The following is a 22,391-nucleotide window of genomic DNA, read 5'->3' as shown; positions in this document are numbered from 1 at the left end:
TTTGTGTCCCATCATAAATGTATATTACTGTGAAGAATGTAAGGTTGAGAGGATTAAGGTTATAAAATGTTCAAGTTTGGTGAAAATGACAGAGTGTACAAAAAAAGTCTGGCAAATGTAATGTTCCAATGCACTGGTCCTTTTACTTGAACTCAAAAAAGCTGTTGTTTTAGAACGAATACATTTGGAAAAGTGATGAGTGTTTGTGTCACTGTATTACAAGACATGGTGGTACAGCAAATGTAATGTTGGAACTTACAAGGTAAGACACTGCTTTTACACAATTACTGGCCCTTTTGTAAAACCAAGCACTGCGCTGTCAACTTGGCAAATTCCAGCAATGACAATAACACAAGTCCAAATTTTATAAATGAATCTAACCAGCTGTCCCTCTGGTCTTGTCCTCTTTACCATTGTCTAATCTCAGTCTTGTATAAAGACTGCAACAACATCAAGTGTTTTTAGTTTTAGTTTACTGGGCAGCAATACACTGTTTCATTCCCAGTGTTCAACATTGCCTAGTTGACATTTACAATATGAGGATGACAATGATTGGGTATAAAGACATATCTTAAAACAGAGTACTCAACTGATACAAGGGAAAAAAAGTATGGTCAGTCTAAATACTCATGATAAGGAGTTAAACTTGAAACAGCCTATCCCAAATTGCCTACAATCACTTTCCTGGGTCAGTTTCCTTAAAATTGTTAAAATTAACCAGTCAGATTTGCCATCGCTGGGAAAAGTCTATATATTCCCTATTCTGACTCTGCATTACAACATAAAGGTAAGCACTGGCAATGCTGTGCTGTGCAGGGGACGGCAATGTGAAATATCTCAATCCATGTAGTGACACACTAATAAATCTCTCTCGGTTCAATATGGATTAGTGCACCCAAGTTTCATTCTGAGTCAACCATTTCAGTCTACAGTTGTTTATGAACGTCGAGACGAAACAGCATATCCTTGTAACAAAATTGGCTGGTTAGGTATCGACCTAGAGCAAAGTCAGTCAGGAAAACAATAAACTCCTCGTTGGAACCAAACTTTGGCCATTTCTACTTATCAGATACAACACAATGTCTGTCATGGAGACATCCCTGAAAAACACAGATTTCATAAACATTACTACATATCTCCTAAACATGACCTCGAGGGTTTGTACTTTGTACCCTCCATGATTCAGTCACTAAGTGACGGCCTAAGTGGCTAATGGAAAAAAAAGAAAGCAAGAAAACAACAACTCAATGTTTCAATCACAACCCTATTCTGCAGCCTTTCTCAGAAGGGATCTTATGCCTAGATTAAGAGTGCCCTCCACTCACACACATGCACACTTTTACACATTAATGGACACTCACACTAGCCCCTTTCCATTTCACTAGACTAACCTACCAAAAACAAACATGTATAATATATATTTATAATATAATTACATGAGTAAAAAGGCAAAAAATGTGGACATGTGAACAAAGCAGAGAATTTGCTGACACTGATAAAAAGAAACGCTGAATGACCGTGGCAGCCACACAGTTCTTGGCAGTTAAGATGCGAGAGGATCCTCAGCCCTCCTTATCAAAGACGCTCTTCACGTCCTCAAACACCTATAGTTCGGGGAGAGAGATGCGACAAAATGATCAGAGCGAGCTGGCAGAGAAGACAGGGCATCAAAGGCAAATTCAATTAAAAACACCAACACAGCACTACAAAGTCTTACCCTCTGAGCTTTCAACAAATTGGCTGTGTCATATTGACTTGAAAGTGTAGTGTAGAGTGTGTGTGTGTGTGTGTGCTGTGTGTGTGTGTGTGTGTGTGTGTGTGTGTGTGTGCTGTGTGTGTGTGTGAGAGAGACAGAGAGAGCGAGAGAGAAAGCGCATGAGGGTAATGTTAGACTCACCGCGTCGACATCCTTTGACGCATCAATGGTGCGCACCTTCTTCTGCTTCTCATACAAGTCAATGATGGGACGTGTGGACTGAAGGTACGTCTGGATCCTTCAAAACAGGTCAGACAAGTTAGTTAAGACTAGCCAGCCAGGCAGTTAGAGCTGTTCAATAACCACGTCACATCTACCCACCACTTTATGTTAATTTACCCTGTCTTTCAAGTGTATAGTAATCCCACACACTGTCCATTCCACCAACAAACTTTAATATTAAAGTTAAGGTATACAAGTAGTTTGTTGGTGGAATGGACAGTGTGGGGGATTTCTTTACACTTGAATGACAACCCCACTGGAATAATATCCTACGCACCTGCCCAACTACAGAGGTGTGCAAAAGTGTCTTCTTGAACAATTTATCCTGTCTAAAGTCTATGTAGGAAACATGCATTTTGATAGGTCCTTACCTCTTTTCCAGACTCTCTCTGTTATCGTCCGTACGTCCACTGCTCTTTCCTCTCTCTAGACAGCGGTCAATACACACCTGTCAGTGAGATAAATACAGTGATGTCAACCCGGAGCAGACACAAAACCATGTCATTATATTCTACATGTAGCATTTTTTAATCGTCTATTCATACATTTGTTGGAAACATTATACTTAACTTTAGCAAAGGTCCAATTTTGACAAAGAGGAAAGAACACAGAAGGGAATTATCATGTAATGTCTCATAATAATGAAACCTTGAACTATTTCCTTTTTCTTTTTTGCAAACAAAGCTGATCAGTGTTAGATAACAGCAACCACAATCAGCACTACATACTATGCACAAGGTGACCAAAGACAATGCTGCAATTGTTGTGCTGCATTTTAATTCTCTCCCAATACTGCCCTCAGAAAATGTCCTAGATTCAATTATAGCTCACCTCATTGCTGCAGTCAAAGAAGAGGACAAATTTGACATCAGCTTTGCCGTCCATGTCTTTGTTCCAGCCCTGCAGGTTGTCTTGGTTGCGGGGGAATCCATCAATCAGGAAACGGAACTTCTGCTCATCGGCCGCCATCGAGGATTCCATGGCCTGAGGGGGGACAGGGGACATGTGTGGCATGTGAGTCTATGCTAACGCCTTTGACAAACACAGCAATGTTTAGACTGTGAAAGAACGGGCTTTGCCTGTGAAAGAACAGAGTCTGCAACTGTTGTAAAAAAAAAGTACACATCAGGTGCATTAAATATATTCTAATCTAGGGCTGCACAATTAATCGAAAATAATCGAAAATCGTGATAAAATTGTGAAATCGAAGTCGTGATTTAAATCGTGATTTAATCGTGGCAATAGTGACCTACCTTTGAGAGCGTCCTTGAAGCCAGAACATACTGACAGGCTGGTGTTTCTGTCCAGAAATCTGTCCACCTAAGTTTCATGCTATTGCCTTTACATAATTAATTTTATTTTTCCGTCCCGTATATAATTCATTCTTGGTTATATTTCATCTTGTTATAATTTTCAGAAAAATATGCAAAAAATCAATAATCGTGATTAATAATCGTGATTACGATTTTGACCAAAATAATCAAGATTATGATTTTTTCCATTATCGTGCAGCCCTATTCTAATATGACACTTTATCATTACAGTCATTTCATCATCTCAGTAATGGAATTGTTTATACACTTCTAACTTGCTGTGCCCCTCAGTACAGACATACTGTACATTGTGTTTGCAAACAGTCTTGAGTCTGAAAATTCAATATATGTCTCTTCATTTCTATATGAACACCTTCCAGCACCAAAAAATGGGCTGGTAGAAAAGTGCATATGAGGCACTGCAAAGCTGCTAAGACATCAAAGGCCCAGTACGTAATTTTAGTAGTTTATTTCCAAAATGTATGCTGCCCACTCATGACATTGATCACATTTATTGAAATATTGGTCTCGTTTGGAAGGAGTAAAAAGATCTATAATTTGTATGACTGGTAATTCAAAATGGTGTTTTTACATGGATAGATCTAAATAGAGCCACCTATCCACATACATTTCTAAGCGATAACGAATACTTGTTGGGGGTAGTACATAACATTTGTGAATGTGCCTGTAAAGAATGTTGCATTTAGCAAGAAACACGGTCTGCATCTTAAGATCATGGTACTACGCATATGTCACCATAAATATCTGGTATTGTATCCGGATCCCCATTAGCTTATGGGAAGATCTGGGCTCCATACATAACCCATAACAAACACAAGACATCAACATACCAATCCACAGAACATCTGCAAGACAAGACACACATTTCCGAACCTTTCTGAGTAAGTTGATGGTAATCTCCACGGGCACGATTTTGCCATCCTTGATGTAGTTGTCAATGAGCTGTCCAAACTCTGAGCCAGTCCGGCTGCGCTCTTCCCTCAGGAGGTCCCCAGCAGACAAATGGGTATAGCTGTATTTCTACAATGGCAAACACAGGCAGGCCAGTCTTTGTTGAAGTTAATAACGACTTTGTAACACCTCAACACACCCTTCTATATGTAGACCCGCATTTGAAAACACCACTTGATCTGACCACATGTGGAGTTCTTTTGAGAATCACCATCACCACTGTCTGTGAACAGTGGGAATTTAATGTTCCTTTCAATCAGTCTGTAACTAAGACACAAAGCATGGTCAGTCCTTTTGCTGCAACTAAGAACAAAAATCAGTCAATGATTTTGATAGATAGAAGAAGATTACCAGGTTTTGGCCTTTCAGGCCTGCAATTGAATTCCAACATGCATTCCAGCGTGGATTATACTATATGGACTGTACTACAATGGTACTAACATGCACTATGACCTACAGTGAGGCCATTGGGCGTGAATATGAAGTCACATTCATAATCACGCCCAAAATGCGCCGTGACATAAGCTCCTTAGAACTACATTGGCATTTGCTTGCACAGTGGCTCAAAAGGCATCCTGTTGCCTTCAGGAACACGGGTGTTGGCATGCTATGGCATGACACGTCATATTGCATCATGTTATACCAACTCATAAATGGACCTCCTATTTATAAGAAGTCTACATTGTACAGTATACAAGACATGTGTTCCCAGCCACAAATCTAGGAATAGACGTCTCAACAAATACCCTCTTTAGTGCTCTTTTTTGGAGGGCACCCGGAAGTTGTGCTAGCTAATGAATGGTAATGTGCTAGTGACTACAATAGAAACTGAAGACAAATCTCGTAGATGTACCCCTTTAAACTCCTCATCCCCAACAAAGAGATAATATAAAATAGTTTAAGTAGCAAGTACACACAGCTCAGCATGAATGCACTGCCCTTCATTCCCGACCCTACCTCAACGATTTTAGCGCATTGTGTTCCTTTGCCCGCGCCAGGTCCACCCAACACAAATACAACTTGAGGCTTCATGGAGGAAACGACTCGGTGCACTGCACTTGGTACTTTCTCAGCTAACCTGCCAAGCAGTCTTAAAATCATAAACGGGATCCAGCGACGGTGTGATCAAACATATGAATGACAACCAACCCCAAAAGAGTCGGATTTCTTTGCTGAATGACCGCCGGTGTCGTGTCACTAGGGAAGTTAGCAGCAATATTACCATTTCCGCTATGCGCGCCTTCGTCCAATAAGAATACAGAAGGCGGATCCATGGGCTGCAGGCCGCGCCTCTCCATTGACAGCGACTCTTTCAATGCAGAGGGCTATGCAACTCCCCACCCCCGCCTCTCTCCACCCTCTCCCCCATGCGCTTGTGTTCTCTAGCATCAGCACCTTGCCCTGCTGAACAGCGACCGTCCTCGAAGATACGATATTCTATCAAGCATTCAATTGGCAGCGAGAACAATAATACGACGACCATGACAGCTGTTTGCCAAGGCAATCAAGGAACATTTCAGCCTATGGGATATTTCAAAGCGTCAACGAATGACTATTTTCCATTTTACAAAGCCCACATCCGCGCTTTTGTTTCTTCCTCAGATGTGCAGGGTCTTCGGCGGAGCTAGAATGCAACGCACAAAGGAGGGCAATAAAATAAGATCATCCGCTGGGACATTCACCCTGAGCACGTACAGGTGAAATTATCTCTCTTCCATCTTCCTCCTGTTGTGCTTAATTGAGCTGAACTTCAATCAAGCGTAGCCTTACGTATCATATGCCTGCTCGCTCCTAGATTTTTTTGAGGGCGCCGCATCCTGATGATGTTTGGAATGTCAGTCACCGCGGGAAGAGGAACCCGGACACCCTCCCTGCTTCACCAGCTGCTTGTAAGCTACTGACATGACAGCTCGTGGCAGAAAAACAAAGATCAAAGGGCTCAGACCTACAGCAGGACGCGCGAATTGGAAAAGAAAGGGTCTCACACCAGGTAGCCAAACTGGGGGAGGCCGACATACATCTGGGGACAAGCAGCAAGGGCAGTGCGGAACTCCGACGCGCCGGAGAGAGACTGGGAGAGGTAGCGGTGTGTCGTACCCTCCTTACCCTAATAAGGTCGCATCCTTTCCTCTAATTGTTTGTAGCATGCCCCCCAAGACTGACGGTAGACGCGTGCTTTAACCTATCAAAATGAAGATAGTTTTATCTTCTCTTTCCCCCAAATTTGTACGATTTTGTTGTTCGTACAGGCAGTGTCCAATGAAGAGGATCGTTCTCCTCAATTCGATGCTGATTATGGAAGAGCAAAGGCACCGATGAATATACTTGTTCAAACAGATCGCGTTCTACCGTCGCTGGTCGTTCTGGCATTGCTTCTAACCAGCACCATGGGTTGCATTCAGAGCATCGTCTGCAAGCCGCGAATCAGACGGGAGAATATAGTGGTGTATGAGGTCTCGGCCTCCATTGACCAGTGCCCCACTGTAATCGAGGAGAACTCGCCGATTGTACTGCGCTACAAGACGCCCTATTTCAGGGCTTCTGCGGGTATTGTAATGCCTCCCGTGCCAAGAAATGAAACCTGGACTGTGGGTTGGATTCAGGCTTGCACTCAAATGGAATTCTACAATACATACGGGGATATTGGAATGTAAGTGGCCTCTATATTTCTAACCATCTTTGAAAAAAAAAGTAGGCCTATCTGAAAAACCCAATCTGAAATGTGGCCAAACACAGTTCTGCTCAATAGTTTGGCATGCCACTGTCATGGAGCAGTTGCTTAGCTTGTGTTTATTTTCTAAAACATCTAGCCTACATACTGCAATCATTCTATTCTTTTCAGTCTGGAATTTCCTCCTCAAAGCATTTTATTTATCAACACCTCATAGGCCTAACCATAAGTCTCCCTACTCCCCCAGTCTTTCATTTCACTTTCATTAAATCCCCTCTTACTGCCTTGTCTCTCTCTCTCTCTCTCTCTCTCTCTCTCTCTCTCTCTCTCTCTCTCTCTCTCTCTCTCTCTCTCTCTCTCTCTCTCTCCTTGGTTATGGTCCTCTCAGGTCCAGCTGGGAGCTGCCAGAGCTACGGGAGGGCCGTGCCAAGGCCATCAGTGACTCTGACGGTGTCAGTTACCCCTGGTACGGGAACACCACAGAGACAGTCACACTGGTGGGACCGACGTACAAGCCCTCGCGTTTGACTGTCAGCATGAATGACAACTTTTACCCCAGCGTCACCTGGGCCGTCCCCATCAGCAACAGCAACACCCCCATGCTGACGCACATCACGCGCGACCAGAGCTTCATTACCTGGCTGGTGGCCCTCAACGCCGTCACCAAGGAGCGCATCGTGCTGCAGACCATCCGCTGGCGCATGCGCGTGGACATCACCGTCGACCCCGGCATGCCCCTGGGCTCACGTGCCTCGCTGATGGGCCGACCACACCAGGAGCAACCTCACATCCTCAACAACCCGGAGCCCATCCCGCCCAACGCGCTGGGCCGCCCCAATGCCAACGACGCCCAGGTGCTGATGTGGAGGCCCCGGAGGGGGGCGTCGCTCGTGGTGATTCCACCCAAGTAAACTGACGCTGCAGCTGGAAACTTGCTCTTGGGCGTGTGCAGGGTTGAGATGGGGTGACCACTCCCTGAACCTTAGCAGGGGCAAGGAACTTGTGGAGGTGGATGGGATCGTAGGTGGGAGGTGTGGTGGTGATGAACTGGACTAGCGGTGCAAACCGTGTGCTTTGGATGAAGCTGGGTCGCTGGGAACACTGATGGCTTGGCACAAGACTTGTTCACTAACATGACTGTGCTCAGTATTAAAGGAAATGCAGAAATCAGACTGATGCTATGGCGGCATATCGGGCTGGTAGTGTCAGTGTAGCACAAGCAAGGTTATACCATGGATGTGAAACTTAGGGGCCAAACACCAAAAGGTCCTGCACTTGGACAGTACAAGCCAAATCAAACTGTGCTTACTGAAAGCAAATTGTGTGGAGTTGGAGAAAAAAAGCAACAACATTAGAACAACATTCGTAGACTTTAAAAAGTAGACAGATATCCAGTCATTAGTAGTGTCATTAAATGAATTCACAAATATCAAAACGGCCTTTTTTCAATGGACTGACTTAAACATTTTGAAACAATTCTCGACTTACTCTGGAGGAGAAAGCATGTATTGTCATCACCGACGCCGCCATTGATTAGTGTTTAAAATACCTGAACACCTGAAGTTCACACAACCCTCCTATGCCTTGCATGAGAATGGTAGACTGTACATTGTGGCTCTAAGCGGAGGTGCTGCACCGTAGGGCCAATCCCAGTGAGTCATGTGCCACACGCATACACACAAACACACACACACACGCATACGCACACATACACACTCCCATCTGTGCCACTCCCCTGCTTCCATTATCCCCTCCCATCTGTCTTTTTTCCAAACCTCCTCCTGATTTTTCCATCTTTCTACCGCTCTCCACAGGTATGCGTATTACATCCCGGGGACCTGGATGCCGTCTGCGGGACATGTCTGATGTGATTATGTACTGTGGTGTTCTGCGAGTGAACGCTATTATGGGTGTGACTTCATGACGTATCTGAAAGCTGGCATCCCTGAGCTGCGTCCACTGATCCAAAGGGCGGACAGCTGAATGGGAATGATAGGGGTCAGGCCGTAGCAACTCCATGAGGAGACACATGGACGATTGATCTTTTACAGCGAGGTGCATGTTCTTTTCTTGTCTGTTTTGTTTGTGTTAGTATTGTTGTAATAGAAATAATGGGGGATTTTCGCATACGTGTGGAACAACATGTCAAAGGTTTTTCTTGATTTGTATAAACAATGTCTGGAACGTCCACCAGGGTGGCGAACAAAAGCGTTTCAGGCAGAATCCAGTGAACAGGTAGTAGGACAGGGAAGACATTTTCAGAATTGGGACAGTGGTTACTGTTGCCTTTGACGTGAATGTCACACCACAGTCATGCTTAGCATTTATTTCAAGATATTCGGTCCAGGAACCACTGAAATGTTGAATGCACACTCAGGGTAACCAGTTCTGGAAGTGGTCACCACTGTCGCAGAGGGGCATTCTGTGGTCTCAGTGATGTTATAATAGTATTTATTTTATTCAAAGTGCAAGAGAGTCCTTGTGCACAACCCTTCAGCTTTCCAGGTGCAGGTGTAAGGCAGGAAAAGGTGATCAATATGAAAAGTTAATAGGCCTAAACACTGCACACTGGATACTGTTCTTTTTTTCTCTTTATTTTTTTGTAGCGAACAATGCGTTTCGCCTAGTGCGTCTTCAGGTTCGCTCTTTTTCTTATTTATTTTCATCACCTCACTCAACTCCACAGTTTCAAAGTAGTCTCGTTATCTTGCTGACCACAAGCGGTATCTGCTTGTGTGCTCTTTGGAACTTTTCACCAAATGATGACACTCATGGTCATTGGGACAAGGCAGTGCCCATAGAAACAAAGCATCTCAAAACAAGGGTTTGGAACACCAGCAACATATTTGTGGCTTAACCTTCAACATGAGAGAGACTGCAATATTTGATATCAGTGTTTTTCAACCATGACTGTGTTCTGGACAACGAGAATTCCTTCCTCTTCCATTTGGAGGACATTTAGAAGACTATTATACATGTAACTATTTACCAAACTTCAGGTAAATCCAAAACAGGATAAATTATAATTGAAGCCATTTGGTATTTTATTTAAAAACAAATCACAGATCAATCAACCATCATGGAAATAGCAAATGCCATCTCCAAAATTCTTCCAGACACAGCAAGACCATATGTTCTACATTAGCTGCCTTTTGTTACTAAGGGTTTTTTTTTAATACATGTCACTCTTGGAAAGGTGGGAAAGTGTCAGTGTTGCACTTCAGTTGGAAGACAACAAGCAGTGATTAAGCGAGACAGGTGCTGTTCTGTCAAGAGTGTCCTGTGTACCTCATATAAGCACACACGACAATGGCTTATGGGTATGGCAGATGTTGTTTCTACATAACACTATTTGTTAATATGACAAATTTGTGACAGAAAATATTTATTTTATAGAATTTCCGAGCAGAAATGTCCTGGTCCTGTTTTTCATGTACGAAGTGCGATCACAAATGTTGAAACAGCAATTATGTTCACTCTGCTGTCTTCTTGCCTTTTATTTTCTTTTTCGGGTATGTGACATACTGTTTTCGTAAATATATGTTTTTGCTTCTGAATCAATGTTACCTCGACCAATATGCATAATGTAACATACTCAAAATGACACAAAAGAAGGACTTGATTGTATTTTCTGTATTAATTGGTTACAAGAACACCTAGTATGGATGGAAGTAGTATGCTAAGGTGATCATTCTCAATGGAAAAAAAGATATCTAAACACCAGAGTTAAATGCATGGCATTCTTTGTGTTCTCATCGATATAAATAGACAGAAACCATTGGTAATAACTATCACCCAATAAACACGAGACTATGCAAGGTAAGAATGATAATGGTGCTTAATCTTTAGGCATGACTGAAAAAGTTGACTTGACACAAAGGTAAATAAACTATTCTTTCGATTGATTTCTTTCACTGCATGCACGCTTTTTTGAATTACATACCTGTGACTGACTCAGTATGCTTTGTGCTTAATGCACAAGTCTAGAGCAATGAGGTTAAATGCTTTACCTGAAGATTTCTAATAAACAGCTAAAATCTCTTATTTTGTTTTGTGCTGCCTATTACTACAGAGATTATTAATGTGGACTCATAATGTGCACCATTCCACCAGTGCTGCTGTTTATTTTATTGTGTTGTCTTTTACGACTTTAGTGATGATAGGACAGTTAGAGATGTGGACAAGAAGTGAATGGGGAGAGAGACAGGCAGGGGTCGGCAAAGGCCCCAGGGCGGGAATCGAACCCGGGTCAGCCGCATGGCAGACGAGTGCCCTACCGGTTGGCCACGGCAGGGCCCAGTGCTGCTGTTTTATTTGTGGAAAAGACTTTACTGCCATAGTACTACACTGCTATGATATTACGCAGGGCCTTTAGTAATACATTAAGAATTGGTCATTGCCGTTCTGGTAACAGAAAAGTTATAACACGGGTCATGTAGTAACAGATTAATTACTTGCGAATCTTCACGATTAAGCATTTCACAGTTTGTGTATCTTTATCATAGATGTCTTCATCGATGTGACCCAGTGACCCCAATGGGCAAGTGATCACTCTGAGGGAGAGTTTTAGCTTTTGTCATCGTCATCTCAGAACATGGCATTTCAGGCAACAGTGATTTTGACTTACATGCATAACTCCACACCGGCTATGTTCAAAAAGCACCTATAGAATCACATTTATTCACTGTGGCCTATGGTCCTTAACCACCCTGTCCCCAGCCCCACTTTTACCCCCTCCTCTCTTCTCCCCTCTATTCCCCTGCCCAATCTCCTTTTGTAAAGTCACCTTGGGTTACTTGAAAGGCGCTATATAAAACCAAGTTATTATATTATTATTATTATTATTATTATTATTATTATTATTAGCCTATAATCCTTTGCAACAATGTCTCTCTCTCTGTTGCATCCTCGCCATCTCTGTGAAATAGTAGTTGTTGCGATGTTGACATATCATGTTGATGTTGCTGTTGTTGTGATGTGAAATTGGCAATGCATTTTTGCCTCTTATTCATGACCATGCTGCTTTGAGCTCATTCCTGAGGAACAGCATGGAAACCTAAGATACAATCTGTAGTTGAATTTGGGACCCCAAACACAGAAGGGGGAGGGAGGGAAAGACATATTATTAGACAAACAGAAGCTTGTAAGAAGTGTCAGATCCACCATGTAGTCACTAGATGTGAAACCAGCTTTCCCTAATATAAGCTTTAGATAGTATTTTAAAACGTTTAGATTGATCTCCCCTAAAGAATCTAATTTGTGATATAGTCCAGCAAGCTGGCTCTTATGTGGTAAAGTCTGCATCGAAGTAAACAAAAACAAAAAAGCTTTATATATGCATATATGCAATAACATTGAACAGTGTTGCACTTAATTTCCCGTATTTGTTACATGTTGAATGCCATTGACTGATGTATACGTGTGGAAATACACATGTATTCAATTAGATAGGCAAGTGACAAAGTTGGTGGTCTTCCAACAGTATTTTGTGTTATGGGTGAAAGTCAAGTCAAGTAGGTTTTATTGTCAATTTCTTTACATGCACTGGTCATACAAAGAATTTGAAATTAAGTAGAATTTGAAAGAAAGGTAAAACAATGTTTTCCTTACCAACATATAGTTTTTACACATAAAATGTAACTTGTCCAAATACAGTGTTAAATTAAAATTGGATGACAAAATTCCACATTGCGTAATCCATACCGCAATATTAAAGGCGTCACTCTACATGAATATTCAATGCCATATTCACACTGCACTGGTATGGTAAACAAAATTGCTGCTGATAATGGAACCTATACTGGCCCAGTGTCGCTTGACCAAAATGCATCTGTGAGAGTTCTCAGCTTTGCAGTATTCTGAATGGACGTGGTGTGGTGAAGGCCGAGATCTTTCAGAAGTCCCATAATGATATGTAGCATTTCATGTCTACAGCAGCAGAGCTCCTCTCTAAATGCAAATGGGGGACAGGAAGACTGTGTCACTGTGTGATTATCCCCTTTCTCCATCATCCCTTTGTTCAAAGGGTCTGCCTGCCCCGCTGATCAGCAACCCGATTCCTTTCCTCTTTCATATCCCGACCTCTTCCCTGTGTCGGCTCGGCTTGGACCCCACTCTATCCTCCCTGCTGAGGACTCTTACTGTGCTCCACTTCCTCTTGCTCCGGGCCTGGCTTCTTCTTCTATACCGTTTCGGCACGGCCAGATTCCTTTACGCTTCCATCAAATCCGTAGAGAAATGTAGCAGCAATGACCAGCACTGCGCCAAGAAAGAAAAAACTGTAACAGAAGAAAACATTTAAAAAAAAAAAAAACTTGGACGGATGGGTGAGTGAATTATAGTTGGAGTCTTACTCCAGGAATTAATCAAAATTACTTATATAGTACATTATCATACACAATTGTCATTCAATTTTCACTCAAGATTAGAGAAAGAGAAAAGAGATGAAAAAAATATTGCATTATAGATAGTAGATAAGTATCTATCACCAAAGGCAGATGAGAATTAAGCTGTTTTAATTTCTTTTTAAAACAAGATACTGTTGGGGCAGTTCTAATTTGGACAGGAAGCTGGTTCCAGCATTTTGCAGCATAATGACTAAATGCCATTTCACCCTGTCTAGATTTGACCCTAGGCACAACCAGTAGAGGAGATTCTGAAGACCTAAGACATCTATTAGGATGATATATTCAAGTATATTTACAATGTACTAAGGGCCTAAGCCATTTAGGGAGTTATAAACTATCTGAAGAGTTTCAAACTCAATTCTATATCTCACTGGTAGCCAATGCAATGACCTAAGTACTGGAGTGCTGTATAGGCCTAGATTAAAAAAACGCTCTCTTGGTTCTTACCTGGCGGGGTCAAAGTCTTCAAACCAGAGGTATGATATGAAACAGGACAAAATGATTGAGAATGACATTGCAAAGCTCTTCAGTATGTTGTCAGCATACTTAATAGCAACAGCGACCATCAAACCCCCAAAAGCCTGTCAAAAAGGAAAAGAAGTAAATGGGGTTGTATGGGTATGAAATGAAAAACAAAAAAGACCATTTCAATTTCAATTTCAATTTCACGTCAAGATCACGTACCTGTAATACAATAATTATCCAAGTCAGTTCATTGTATCCCTGGAACATACCAGACCTTATCACTGCTTCTCCATCCTTAACAAAAAGGACCACAATACCAAAGATGAGCCCAAAGAAACCTGTACACAACACAACAAACAAAGAAGTGAATGTTTATTGTCAACATACTTTACTTAAACGGTATGCCCATGTCCATTTCTGTCCTTAGAACTGCAGGTCACCAAGACTTGTGTTCACTGGCAGTTCCTAACAAGTTTGACATCAAAAGATGGCTTTTTATCATGTTTCATTTGGCATTTTGTAAATTAAAGAAAAAAATGTGTTTTACAAATAAAACGTAAGATAAGATGTATTTTGCCTGAAAGTCAATACCAGTGAGTACCAATAGCCACACGTGTTTTGGGCAGGTTTAAGGAAAGAATGTCCATGGACAGCCATTCTGTATGTATGTAATATGTATGTATGTATGCATGTATGTATGTATGTATGTATGTATGTATGTATGTATGTATGTATGTATGTATGTATGTATGTATGTATGTATGTATGTATGTATGTATGTATGTATGTGGTGTATGTGAAAGCCCAGTGAAAGGCCGGTAAATAAAACATAGTGTCGTGCTGTGGGTTTCTTGAAGTGGTTAATGACTTCACACGACAGAAGTAAATAAAGTGTCCTTCAGCAAACTTTATAGAAGACCGATGCAGCATACAAATACAGTAAACACTTTGTCTAAGGTATTGCCGGCTCAAGCTCTAGCTCAGACAGGAATTGGTCCTCTGTCCAAGCTAAGTGAGCAACGAGCCACAACAATAATAAAACCAAAGACTAACTGATATCAAACGTCAACATTGCTTATAAAACAGGACTGCGGGAGGCAGCCAATCGGAACGCTGGAATCGTCTTGTAGGGGGAGAGAGGGGGGACAAACAGAGCGATTCTACAATAGTATAACATATAGATCATATAGAACTTGCTTAGTCGAATACAAAGTAAACAAATCATACTAACCCAGTTGGATGTTCCGTACCCATACACCCAGTGGTGTCTCCTTCAGGATTTTCTCAAAGTAAACACCAGCAAAAGCACTGGAGCAGCACATTGCCAGAACAGCCAGCAATCCAACTACCTGGTTGCTGGTCAATAGCTCTGCTTGCTCTGAAGTTCCTGGTGTCTCCTCTGGCCACTTGGTGAACAGTGCAATGTGCACATACACACAGATGTGCACACACACACACACACACACACACACACACACACACACACACACACACACACACACACACACACACACACACACACACACACACACACACACACACACACACACACAGATGTGCAGACACATTCACTCACAAAGACACACACACACACCCAGAGAGAGAGAGAGCGAGAGAGAGAGAGAGAGAGAGAGAGAGAGAGAGAGAGAGAGAGAGAGAGAGAGAGAGAGAGAGAGAGAGAGAGAGAGAGAGAGAGACAGAGAGAGAGAGAGAGAGAGAGAGTTACTTGGCACATTCTCGGGCCGAGAAATGTAATGACTCTGGATTGACAACAGGTGGCACTACCAGCATCATGAGCAGAGGCATGATCTTGTATGAAAACATAATCCAATTTGGATACGCTTTTGGAACATTATCCAATAGCCTTTGATGCACTTTCTTGGCAGGTCATTGACATTTGGAAGTAAAACGTGTTTTGGTACATAGGCAGGCTACTTGGGCTCTCTCTATTTCTCACCTGAACAAGAACTACTCCTGCCATCAGGATGAGAAGAGACAGCCATTGGAACAGTCCTAGTTTCTTTCCCAGCAGACAGACCGAAAACAGTGCTGTGGTCAGGATCCTCAGCTGATACGTCACCTGTTACACCAAACATGAGTGTAAGTGCTTTCATAGAAAAAAAAACAAAAAACAATCTCATTTGAGAGCACATTATCATGTGCTTCCTGATCATGGGTGCCGCTAGGGGGGGAAAGATGTTACAAATTCTAAGGGCCCAAGCACTGACAAAGGCACTAACAGGGGCCCTTAAGGGGCCCAACATTTGAATCTTTCATAGGGCCCAACATTTCTGGTGGCGCCCCTGTTCCTGATTTTGTGTAAACATACTGCACTCAGTTTAAGGGTGGAAAACTGCAAAACTGTGGCAAAGGGCAAAGCACAGGGTCTAATTACACCACGTCCCAAGTCAATATTAAATGGCGTAGGACTATGCTAGTAGTGACCATAGAATACTCTTGTGTACTGGCATTACGGCAAATAACACATGCACAAATTACCTGGTAAGTAGTAGCATCAAGGTTGCTGAGGGCTATAAATGCTAAATTATTCTGGAAAGTGTAGATGCCAGATGGTATTGCCAGTTTCAAGGTTTCTATTGGCTTATTTATAATCTCATCCCTCATCACATGTTTCGAAGCCTGAAAATTGAATCCTGGAAAGCAAAAGTAAAAGGCAGAATACTGTATTAGACTACAAAGGTTTCTTCAGCAAGACTTAAGTCCAGACACAATCAATGACTATATGCTCTGCTGAAATGAAAGCCTTAAGGCAGGGGTGTCAAACTCATTTTGGTCCGAGGGCCGCATACAACCCATGTGGACCTCAAGCGGGCCGCATTAGTAACATAATCGCAAAAAAAAAAAAACGTAAAGCAAAGGATTAGTGTTCAGTACTATCACTTTTTAAGTGTGTTGAAAATGTAGAAAGCAATGCAATACTGATGATCCTATGCAAAATTTCATTGACTTCATTCAATCATTGCCATCCGTCAATGAATTAAATATGGGACAGTTGATTTTGGCAGGGGGTCTGGGGGTTTTCCCCCAGAAAATGTTGTATTTCTTAGATGTAATTTCCTGCATTTTCCTGGTTCCAGTTTCAGCTTAATAGGAACCAATACAAATCCAATTATATTTATTATTTAATTACAACCAATACCAATACAATACGAATAAGTATTGTACAATACGAATAAGTAATACATTTATCTCTGTATATGAGGTCTAAAATATATGAGGTTTATCAAATGCCTGTTACAGTACAAATTCAAAATGTATAATAAAAGTGTGATGTACACTTTACTACATATATACACTCTACAGTATAACAGAGGGACCATTGGGTTAATATCATGCAGGTCTCGATTTTGACCCGAGGGGCGTAATTGCGCATTGTGGTTATTTCATTGAAAAAAAAAAAGTTTAAAAAAATAAATAAATAAATATAACCCTTTGGCGGGCCGGATGCGGCCCGCGGGCCGTACGTTTGACACCCCTGCCTTAAGGGCATGATGATCCTGATTACCATCAACCCACCCAGGACCACAAGGTGGGGTATTCTTTTCAGGTAGACACGAAGAGGCAGATTTAAGAGGCTGAGGATTCCACAAACAAAACAATTGGCTTCATAATTTCATGTGTACATTTCAGTTGTAGGTCAGGCAAGGTCTGTAGAAGCTTTATGTTTTCATATTTGTGTTGGGCCTACTGTATATTTGTAGACCCCTCCTCACCAAATCATCAGGAAAATAGCAAAAATTATTTAAATTAACAACATAAAAAATAAATAACCATCTAAGACTGGAAGCTTTGGGTCAACTTACCATTGTCTTTGAAGACTAAGAAAATGCTGGTGACAAACTTCAACATCTCTACGGACACCACTACTGAGGAGGCCAAGTAGAGTGGACCATCTTGTTTTAGTGCACGAGAGTATCTCATAGCTAGCACCAGCGTTGTACACTGCAGTACGAGGATAGCCAAGGAGATGTACTTCAGCCTTTCCGTGGCTTTTGCCATAGGGAGGAGGTAAGCCAATCCACATGATGATGATGAGGAGGAGGAAGGGCATATCCATGTTTGGTGAGCTGCATGAGACAGCATTTAGTTTATCAGCATGAGATGGATTCAAACACCAGGTAAGATATTTTATTTTATTTCATTTGACCTTTATATAAAAGTGCACTGTATAGAACTCATAACTCATTGAGTGCCAGGCATTTTCAAATTCAGACCAGGGGGTTGCCAGGCTTTTTTCAACGTTTGAGTGATTTTTCAAGAGCCATCAAAAATTGAGTCCTTTGTCCATGTGAACAACAGACATACCAGACCAACGTGTTAGGCCCCACCCCCCATATAAAAACGCAATTGACTTGATATCAAGTCTTTGGCACTGTGCCATACATTCTGAAAAGACTTGTTTTCAAGTCCATGGCACTCAAAGAGCTACGTGATTACACCTATTCACAAGTCTAACTTGCCAGGGCTCTTAAGCAAACCGCACTGAGACCACATGAATTAAGTCTCATAACGTTTCACTTCCAAGGGGTCTGGGTACACTTTGGAGCATTCAGACATACACAGAAAATGCTGAGTCACATCCAGGTCTGATTTCGCTTAAATGGCTAAAAGGAACCAGGTGTGAACACACCCTTAGACTAGCCCACAAAGTAGAAGGGGTGTGCAAAAATGCATTAGGCCTATGGTTTCTTCAAGTCCACACCTGGTGCGTGCACAGACGTCATTCACTCTTGGGTTTTGGAATAAAACCCCAATGGAAACTTCTATGTATTGGGTAACAAAAAGGCTTGATGAACAAAAGTAATATTATCAATACAAAATGCAGTCGCTGTAGACCTGCATCTAGAACCTGCAGCAAGAGAGATGCACCACTTCCCTGTGACAGTATGTGTAGTGTTGACTGCTGAGGTGGACTCTGAGCAAGAGAGATGCACCACTTCCCTGTGACACTATGTGAAGTGTTGACTGCTGAGGTGGACTCTGCTTGCATTGCCCACAGGGGCGGTTTTAGGAAATCTGAGGCCCTGGGCCAAGAACAATTTTGAGGCCCCCTTTAAATTATTAATTAATAATCGATGGTGTATAAATGCAGGCAGTGGCATAACAACGGAAACATGGGCCCAAAAGCAAGATTATCTAGGTGGGCCCCATCGAGCTGCGGCCAAGGGTCCCGAAAGCTTAAATTGCCACCGCATGAAGAATCGATGCATAAATGTCGATTGACGACGGGGCCCCTGACTGAACTGGGCCCCGGGCAATTGCCCGACCTTGCCCAATGATAGAACCGCCCCTGATTGCCCATCCACCTTCATCGACGCCATACAATAGTACACAACATCTTCCTCTCATTCAACCACCAAGAATGTAATTTTTTTAGTCGAACATCATGTGAGATATAAAAGTTGAAGACACTCCTGCCGTACAAATGAATTATAAAAGTTATCATATACAACAAAAACCCCACATGGCAACAAAACCTACAAAACCTAGGCCTATTGTAAGTGTGTCATGCCGTAGTCTACTTTACCATTATGTAAAAGAAAATTTCATCTTCAAATAAAATGTGACCATAAAAAGTTTGAAGTGAGATGCGTGCAATTTGCAAAAGTGAAGCATAAAACCTACTTTTTTGTTGATGTTCTTCCCCCGTTTCCTCTTTTAGCACAACTGTCTGGACATCCTGCAGGAAAATTGGGTAAAACGTAAGTTTTGATGTTTATCTTACAGCTGAAGGGTCATGGTCAGCAGGGCTGGACTGGCCATCTGGCATACCTGGCATTTCCCGGTGGGCCCTGCACTTGTGGGCCCCTATATATATATATATATATGAAGAGTTCAGATGCAAAACCCCCTAACTCCATTTCTGCAGACCTGCACTTCTATATTTTTAGATAACCCTGTTGTTGGTTTGGTTTACATTTATGTACTTGATAAAACAAATAAATAGTTATATTACATACATAAAATAAAAAATATGCAATTTTGATAGCTTTGTATTAAATAAAAATGAATTAAGATTATTTTCTGAAAAGGCACTTAGGGGGTTTTGCATCTGAACTCTTACGTATATATTTACATTTCTGAACATAGGGGCCCACGAGGGTGTAAGGAATACAAAATTACCTTCCATTGATCTGTCTGGGGTTCATTACAAGATTTGACCTTTTGTAGGAATTCATGAGAAAAGAAAGAAAGCACTTTAGACCTGTACGGGATGAACTATGATATCAAAGCTTCTGGGACCTCGATCACTGGGAAAACTACAGAGGATTAAAATCCTGTAGTGCACACATGGTACCCCTGCTTCAGAAGGAACCTGTGCAGTCCCACCTGAGGTTTGCCAGCGAACATCTGACTGGTTTAGGATATGGCGCTGTAGTCAGATGAAACCAAAATCAAGCTTGGCATCAACACAATTCAATGTGTTTTGAGAAAGAGAACTGCTGCATATGATCTCAAGAACACCCTCCTAACCATCATGCATGAAAGTGGTATCATTATGGTTTGAGGGTGTTTGTCAAGGCACAGGACAACTTCACATCGTCAACAAATGGATGGAGGGAGACATGTAACGTCCAATCCTGAGTGCCAACGTCCTTCCCTCCACCACGAGACTGAAGGTGGGCCATTTTTGGATCTCCCAACATGACAATACGCAACATACAGTCAAAGCAACAAAAGAGTAGCTCAAGAAGAAGCATATTTAAGTCATGAAGTGGCCTAGATAGTCACCACACATTAACCCTATAATATTTCAATGGAGGGAACTGAACCTCCCATTTGCCAAGCTACAGCCACAAACTATTTTTTAGAGAGTTTTAGAGAGATAATCTGCAAAGAAAAGTGGACAAACATCTTTTCTAATATATGCACAAACATTGTCATCAACTAAAAGAAGATCTGACCTCTGTGCTAGAAAACAATTAAATAAGTTATTTTCTGGAATTTATTTTTGATATTCTGTCTCTCCATGTTAGAATGCATATTATTATTAAATGTATAGACAGGTCATGTCTTTATTAGCAAACCGGCAAAATCAACAAGGGCTCATATACTGGTCTCTGTCTGCTTGTCTGTCTGTATAGACATTACATGAATAAATGTCGGTGTCAAACCTTTATTTACGAGTTGCCAAAAAGTGTTCCAATTTATCTGATGTCATACAGTAGTATAAGAATAATGTATAAAATATACACCAAGCAGAAGTATGAGTTCAAATTCCAATGCATTCCTTTGTAAGAGAAGGTTATCAATCACTACGTTTACATGGTGTTTTTAATTCAGATTTAAATAGTTCTGTCGAGTTTACTTTGATCTTTCCTTTAATTCCGAATTGAGAGACGTTTTTACGTGACGTTTTCAAAGTGGAATTAATCCATTGATGCTGGATGTTGCTTTGCACAACATTGGTCCTGGCGCCTGGAGTTGCATGGCGCAACATTCAGGCTCTTGAGATTTAAGTAGGCTCATAGGCGTAGCCAGGGGTGGGCCTGGGTGGGCCTGGGCCCGCCCACTTGACATCCAAGCCCACCCCATTCACACTGTTGCCTCATTGAACTATAATTAATGGCATAGCACTGAGCAATAATTAATCATTTGTCAAAAGTCTGGTTCATCTTCTGTGATTTCTATGATTTTTCTATTTCAAAGTATCATTTTTGAGCACGATATTATAATATCTACCTATACGCTTTCGGGTTGGGCCCGTCCGATTTTTTCTGGGCCCACCTGTTTTATTATTTCTGCCTACGCCCCTGAGTAGGCCTACATTTTATGAAAAATCTTGGTATGTTAGAGCCGAATCAACACATTCTAATGCAAGATGAGGGTAGATGCAATTTATGGCATGCTTTTATGTGCTTCAGAGGCTGAGATATTTGGGTTTTATAGGATGAGGGCAACTTTTCTTAAAAAGGGCTTAGGCATTCAGCACCCTTTTTTGAAAGTGCTTTAGGCATCAATGTTTTAAAGCTTTATTCAGAATTAAATGGAGTTATTTCCGAATCAAATGTCTCATGTAAAAGTAGCCACTGTGTCCTCCACCGGGAGTGAGGACATGTTCAGTGTCTATGTATTTCAGTGCCAACATGTCATGTCTAAAAGTTTCAAATTGTACAGCTATTGAGTCATTTTAACATGTTAGGCTGCTCCTGTTTTCTGCGATTCCTAATTTAATGCAAAATACCTTGCCCCCATTTTAATATGGAAAAATACAAATGTGTTTTTACTTCTTTATTTTTAACCATCGCCAACCATCGGAAATCGCCATTTCACACTGAAGAAGGGTGTAAGCCCGAAACGTCTGTGATGTGAGGCGATTAAAATTGAAAAAAGAAATCTGAGGAGTGCTTCTTTATTTATTTTCTTTTGAGAATTGAGTTCATTCATTGATGAAGTTAAGCACCCAGTGTAAAAGATAAGAAGACAAGGTGTTGAGCGCGCTTCCTGATCTTTCCATCATAATGCATACCATAGATGGATTAATATTTACGTAGTTATATATTCTCTAGCATTTCAAGATCACTCTTACTTGTGCTGGTGTTTTGTTGAAATTGGCTTCTTCA

The 22,391-nt window shown here is 41.6% G+C and overlaps 3 protein-coding genes across 3 annotated transcripts; 1 reads left to right on the top strand and 2 right to left on the bottom strand.

Annotated features, from left to right (window-relative positions):
- Positions 1 to 118: 118 nt before the first annotated feature.
- cmpk (cytidylate kinase) lies at positions 119 to 5,468 on the bottom strand. Its single transcript, XM_063219668.1, has 6 exons — positions 5,221 to 5,468; positions 4,186 to 4,332; positions 2,810 to 2,962; positions 2,350 to 2,426; positions 1,898 to 1,994; positions 119 to 1,604 (listed from the first exon to the last, which is right to left on the bottom strand). The coding sequence occupies exons 1-6, from the start codon at positions 5,362 to 5,364 to the stop codon at positions 1,563 to 1,565; spliced, it is 660 nt and encodes a 219-aa protein (XP_063075738.1). The 5' UTR covers positions 5,365 to 5,468; the 3' UTR covers positions 119 to 1,562.
- Positions 5,469 to 6,578: 1,110 nt separating this feature from the next.
- fam78ba (family with sequence similarity 78 member Ba) lies at positions 6,579 to 7,845 on the top strand. Its single transcript, XM_063220494.1, has 2 exons — positions 6,579 to 6,913; positions 7,323 to 7,845. The coding sequence occupies exons 1-2, from the start codon at positions 6,579 to 6,581 to the stop codon at positions 7,843 to 7,845; spliced, it is 858 nt and encodes a 285-aa protein (XP_063076564.1).
- A 4,780-nt stretch (positions 7,846 to 12,625) lies between these two features.
- LOC134466598 (UDP-N-acetylglucosamine transporter-like) lies at positions 12,626 to 22,391 on the bottom strand. Its single transcript, XM_063220493.1, has 9 exons — positions 22,358 to 22,391; positions 19,453 to 19,507; positions 17,631 to 17,894; positions 16,306 to 16,460; positions 15,764 to 15,886; positions 15,038 to 15,212; positions 14,026 to 14,144; positions 13,789 to 13,922; positions 12,626 to 13,212 (listed from the first exon to the last, which is right to left on the bottom strand). The coding sequence occupies exons 3-9, from the start codon at positions 17,824 to 17,826 to the stop codon at positions 13,116 to 13,118; spliced, it is 999 nt and encodes a 332-aa protein (XP_063076563.1). The 5' UTR covers positions 17,827 to 17,894; positions 19,453 to 19,507; positions 22,358 to 22,391; the 3' UTR covers positions 12,626 to 13,115.

The sequence above is a fragment of the Engraulis encrasicolus genome, chromosome 16 (assembly GCF_034702125.1).
Source record: "Engraulis encrasicolus isolate BLACKSEA-1 chromosome 16, IST_EnEncr_1.0, whole genome shotgun sequence".
NCBI lineage: Eukaryota > Metazoa > Chordata > Actinopteri > Clupeiformes > Engraulidae > Engraulis > Engraulis encrasicolus.
This window is presented reverse-complemented; position numbering and strand designations above follow the sequence as displayed.

Bases quoted from the DNA above. Each gene is read 5' to 3' on its own strand.
- cmpk (XM_063219668.1), bottom strand. From the start codon at position 5,364: ATGATTTTAAGACTGCTTGGCAGGTTAGCTGAGAAAGTACCAAGTGCA. The intron at 2,427-2,809 runs GTGAGCTATAAT...TCTCACTGACAG, and splicing joins TCTTTGACTGCAGCAATGAG to GTGTGTATTGACCGCTGTCT. The intron at 1,995-2,349 runs GTAAGGACCTAT...CCTGTTTTGAAG, and splicing joins AGAGAGAGTCTGGAAAAGAG to GATCCAGACGTACCTTCAGT.
- fam78ba (XM_063220494.1), top strand. From the start codon at position 6,579: ATGAATATACTTGTTCAAACAGATCGCGTTCTACCGTCGCTGGTCGTT. The intron at 6,914-7,322 runs GTAAGTGGCCTC...TGGTCCTCTCAG, and splicing joins ACATACGGGGATATTGGAAT to GTCCAGCTGGGAGCTGCCAG.
- LOC134466598 (XM_063220493.1), bottom strand. From the start codon at position 17,826: ATGGCAAAAGCCACGGAAAGGCTGAAGTACATCTCCTTGGCTATCCTC. The intron at 14,145-15,037 runs GTTAGTATGATT...TGTTGTGTACAG, and splicing joins GGTACGGAACATCCAACTGG to GTTTCTTTGGGCTCATCTTT. The intron at 13,213-13,788 runs GTAAGAACCAAG...CTTCTGTTACAG, and splicing joins GAAGACTTTGACCCCGCCAG to TTTTTTCTTTCTTGGCGCAG.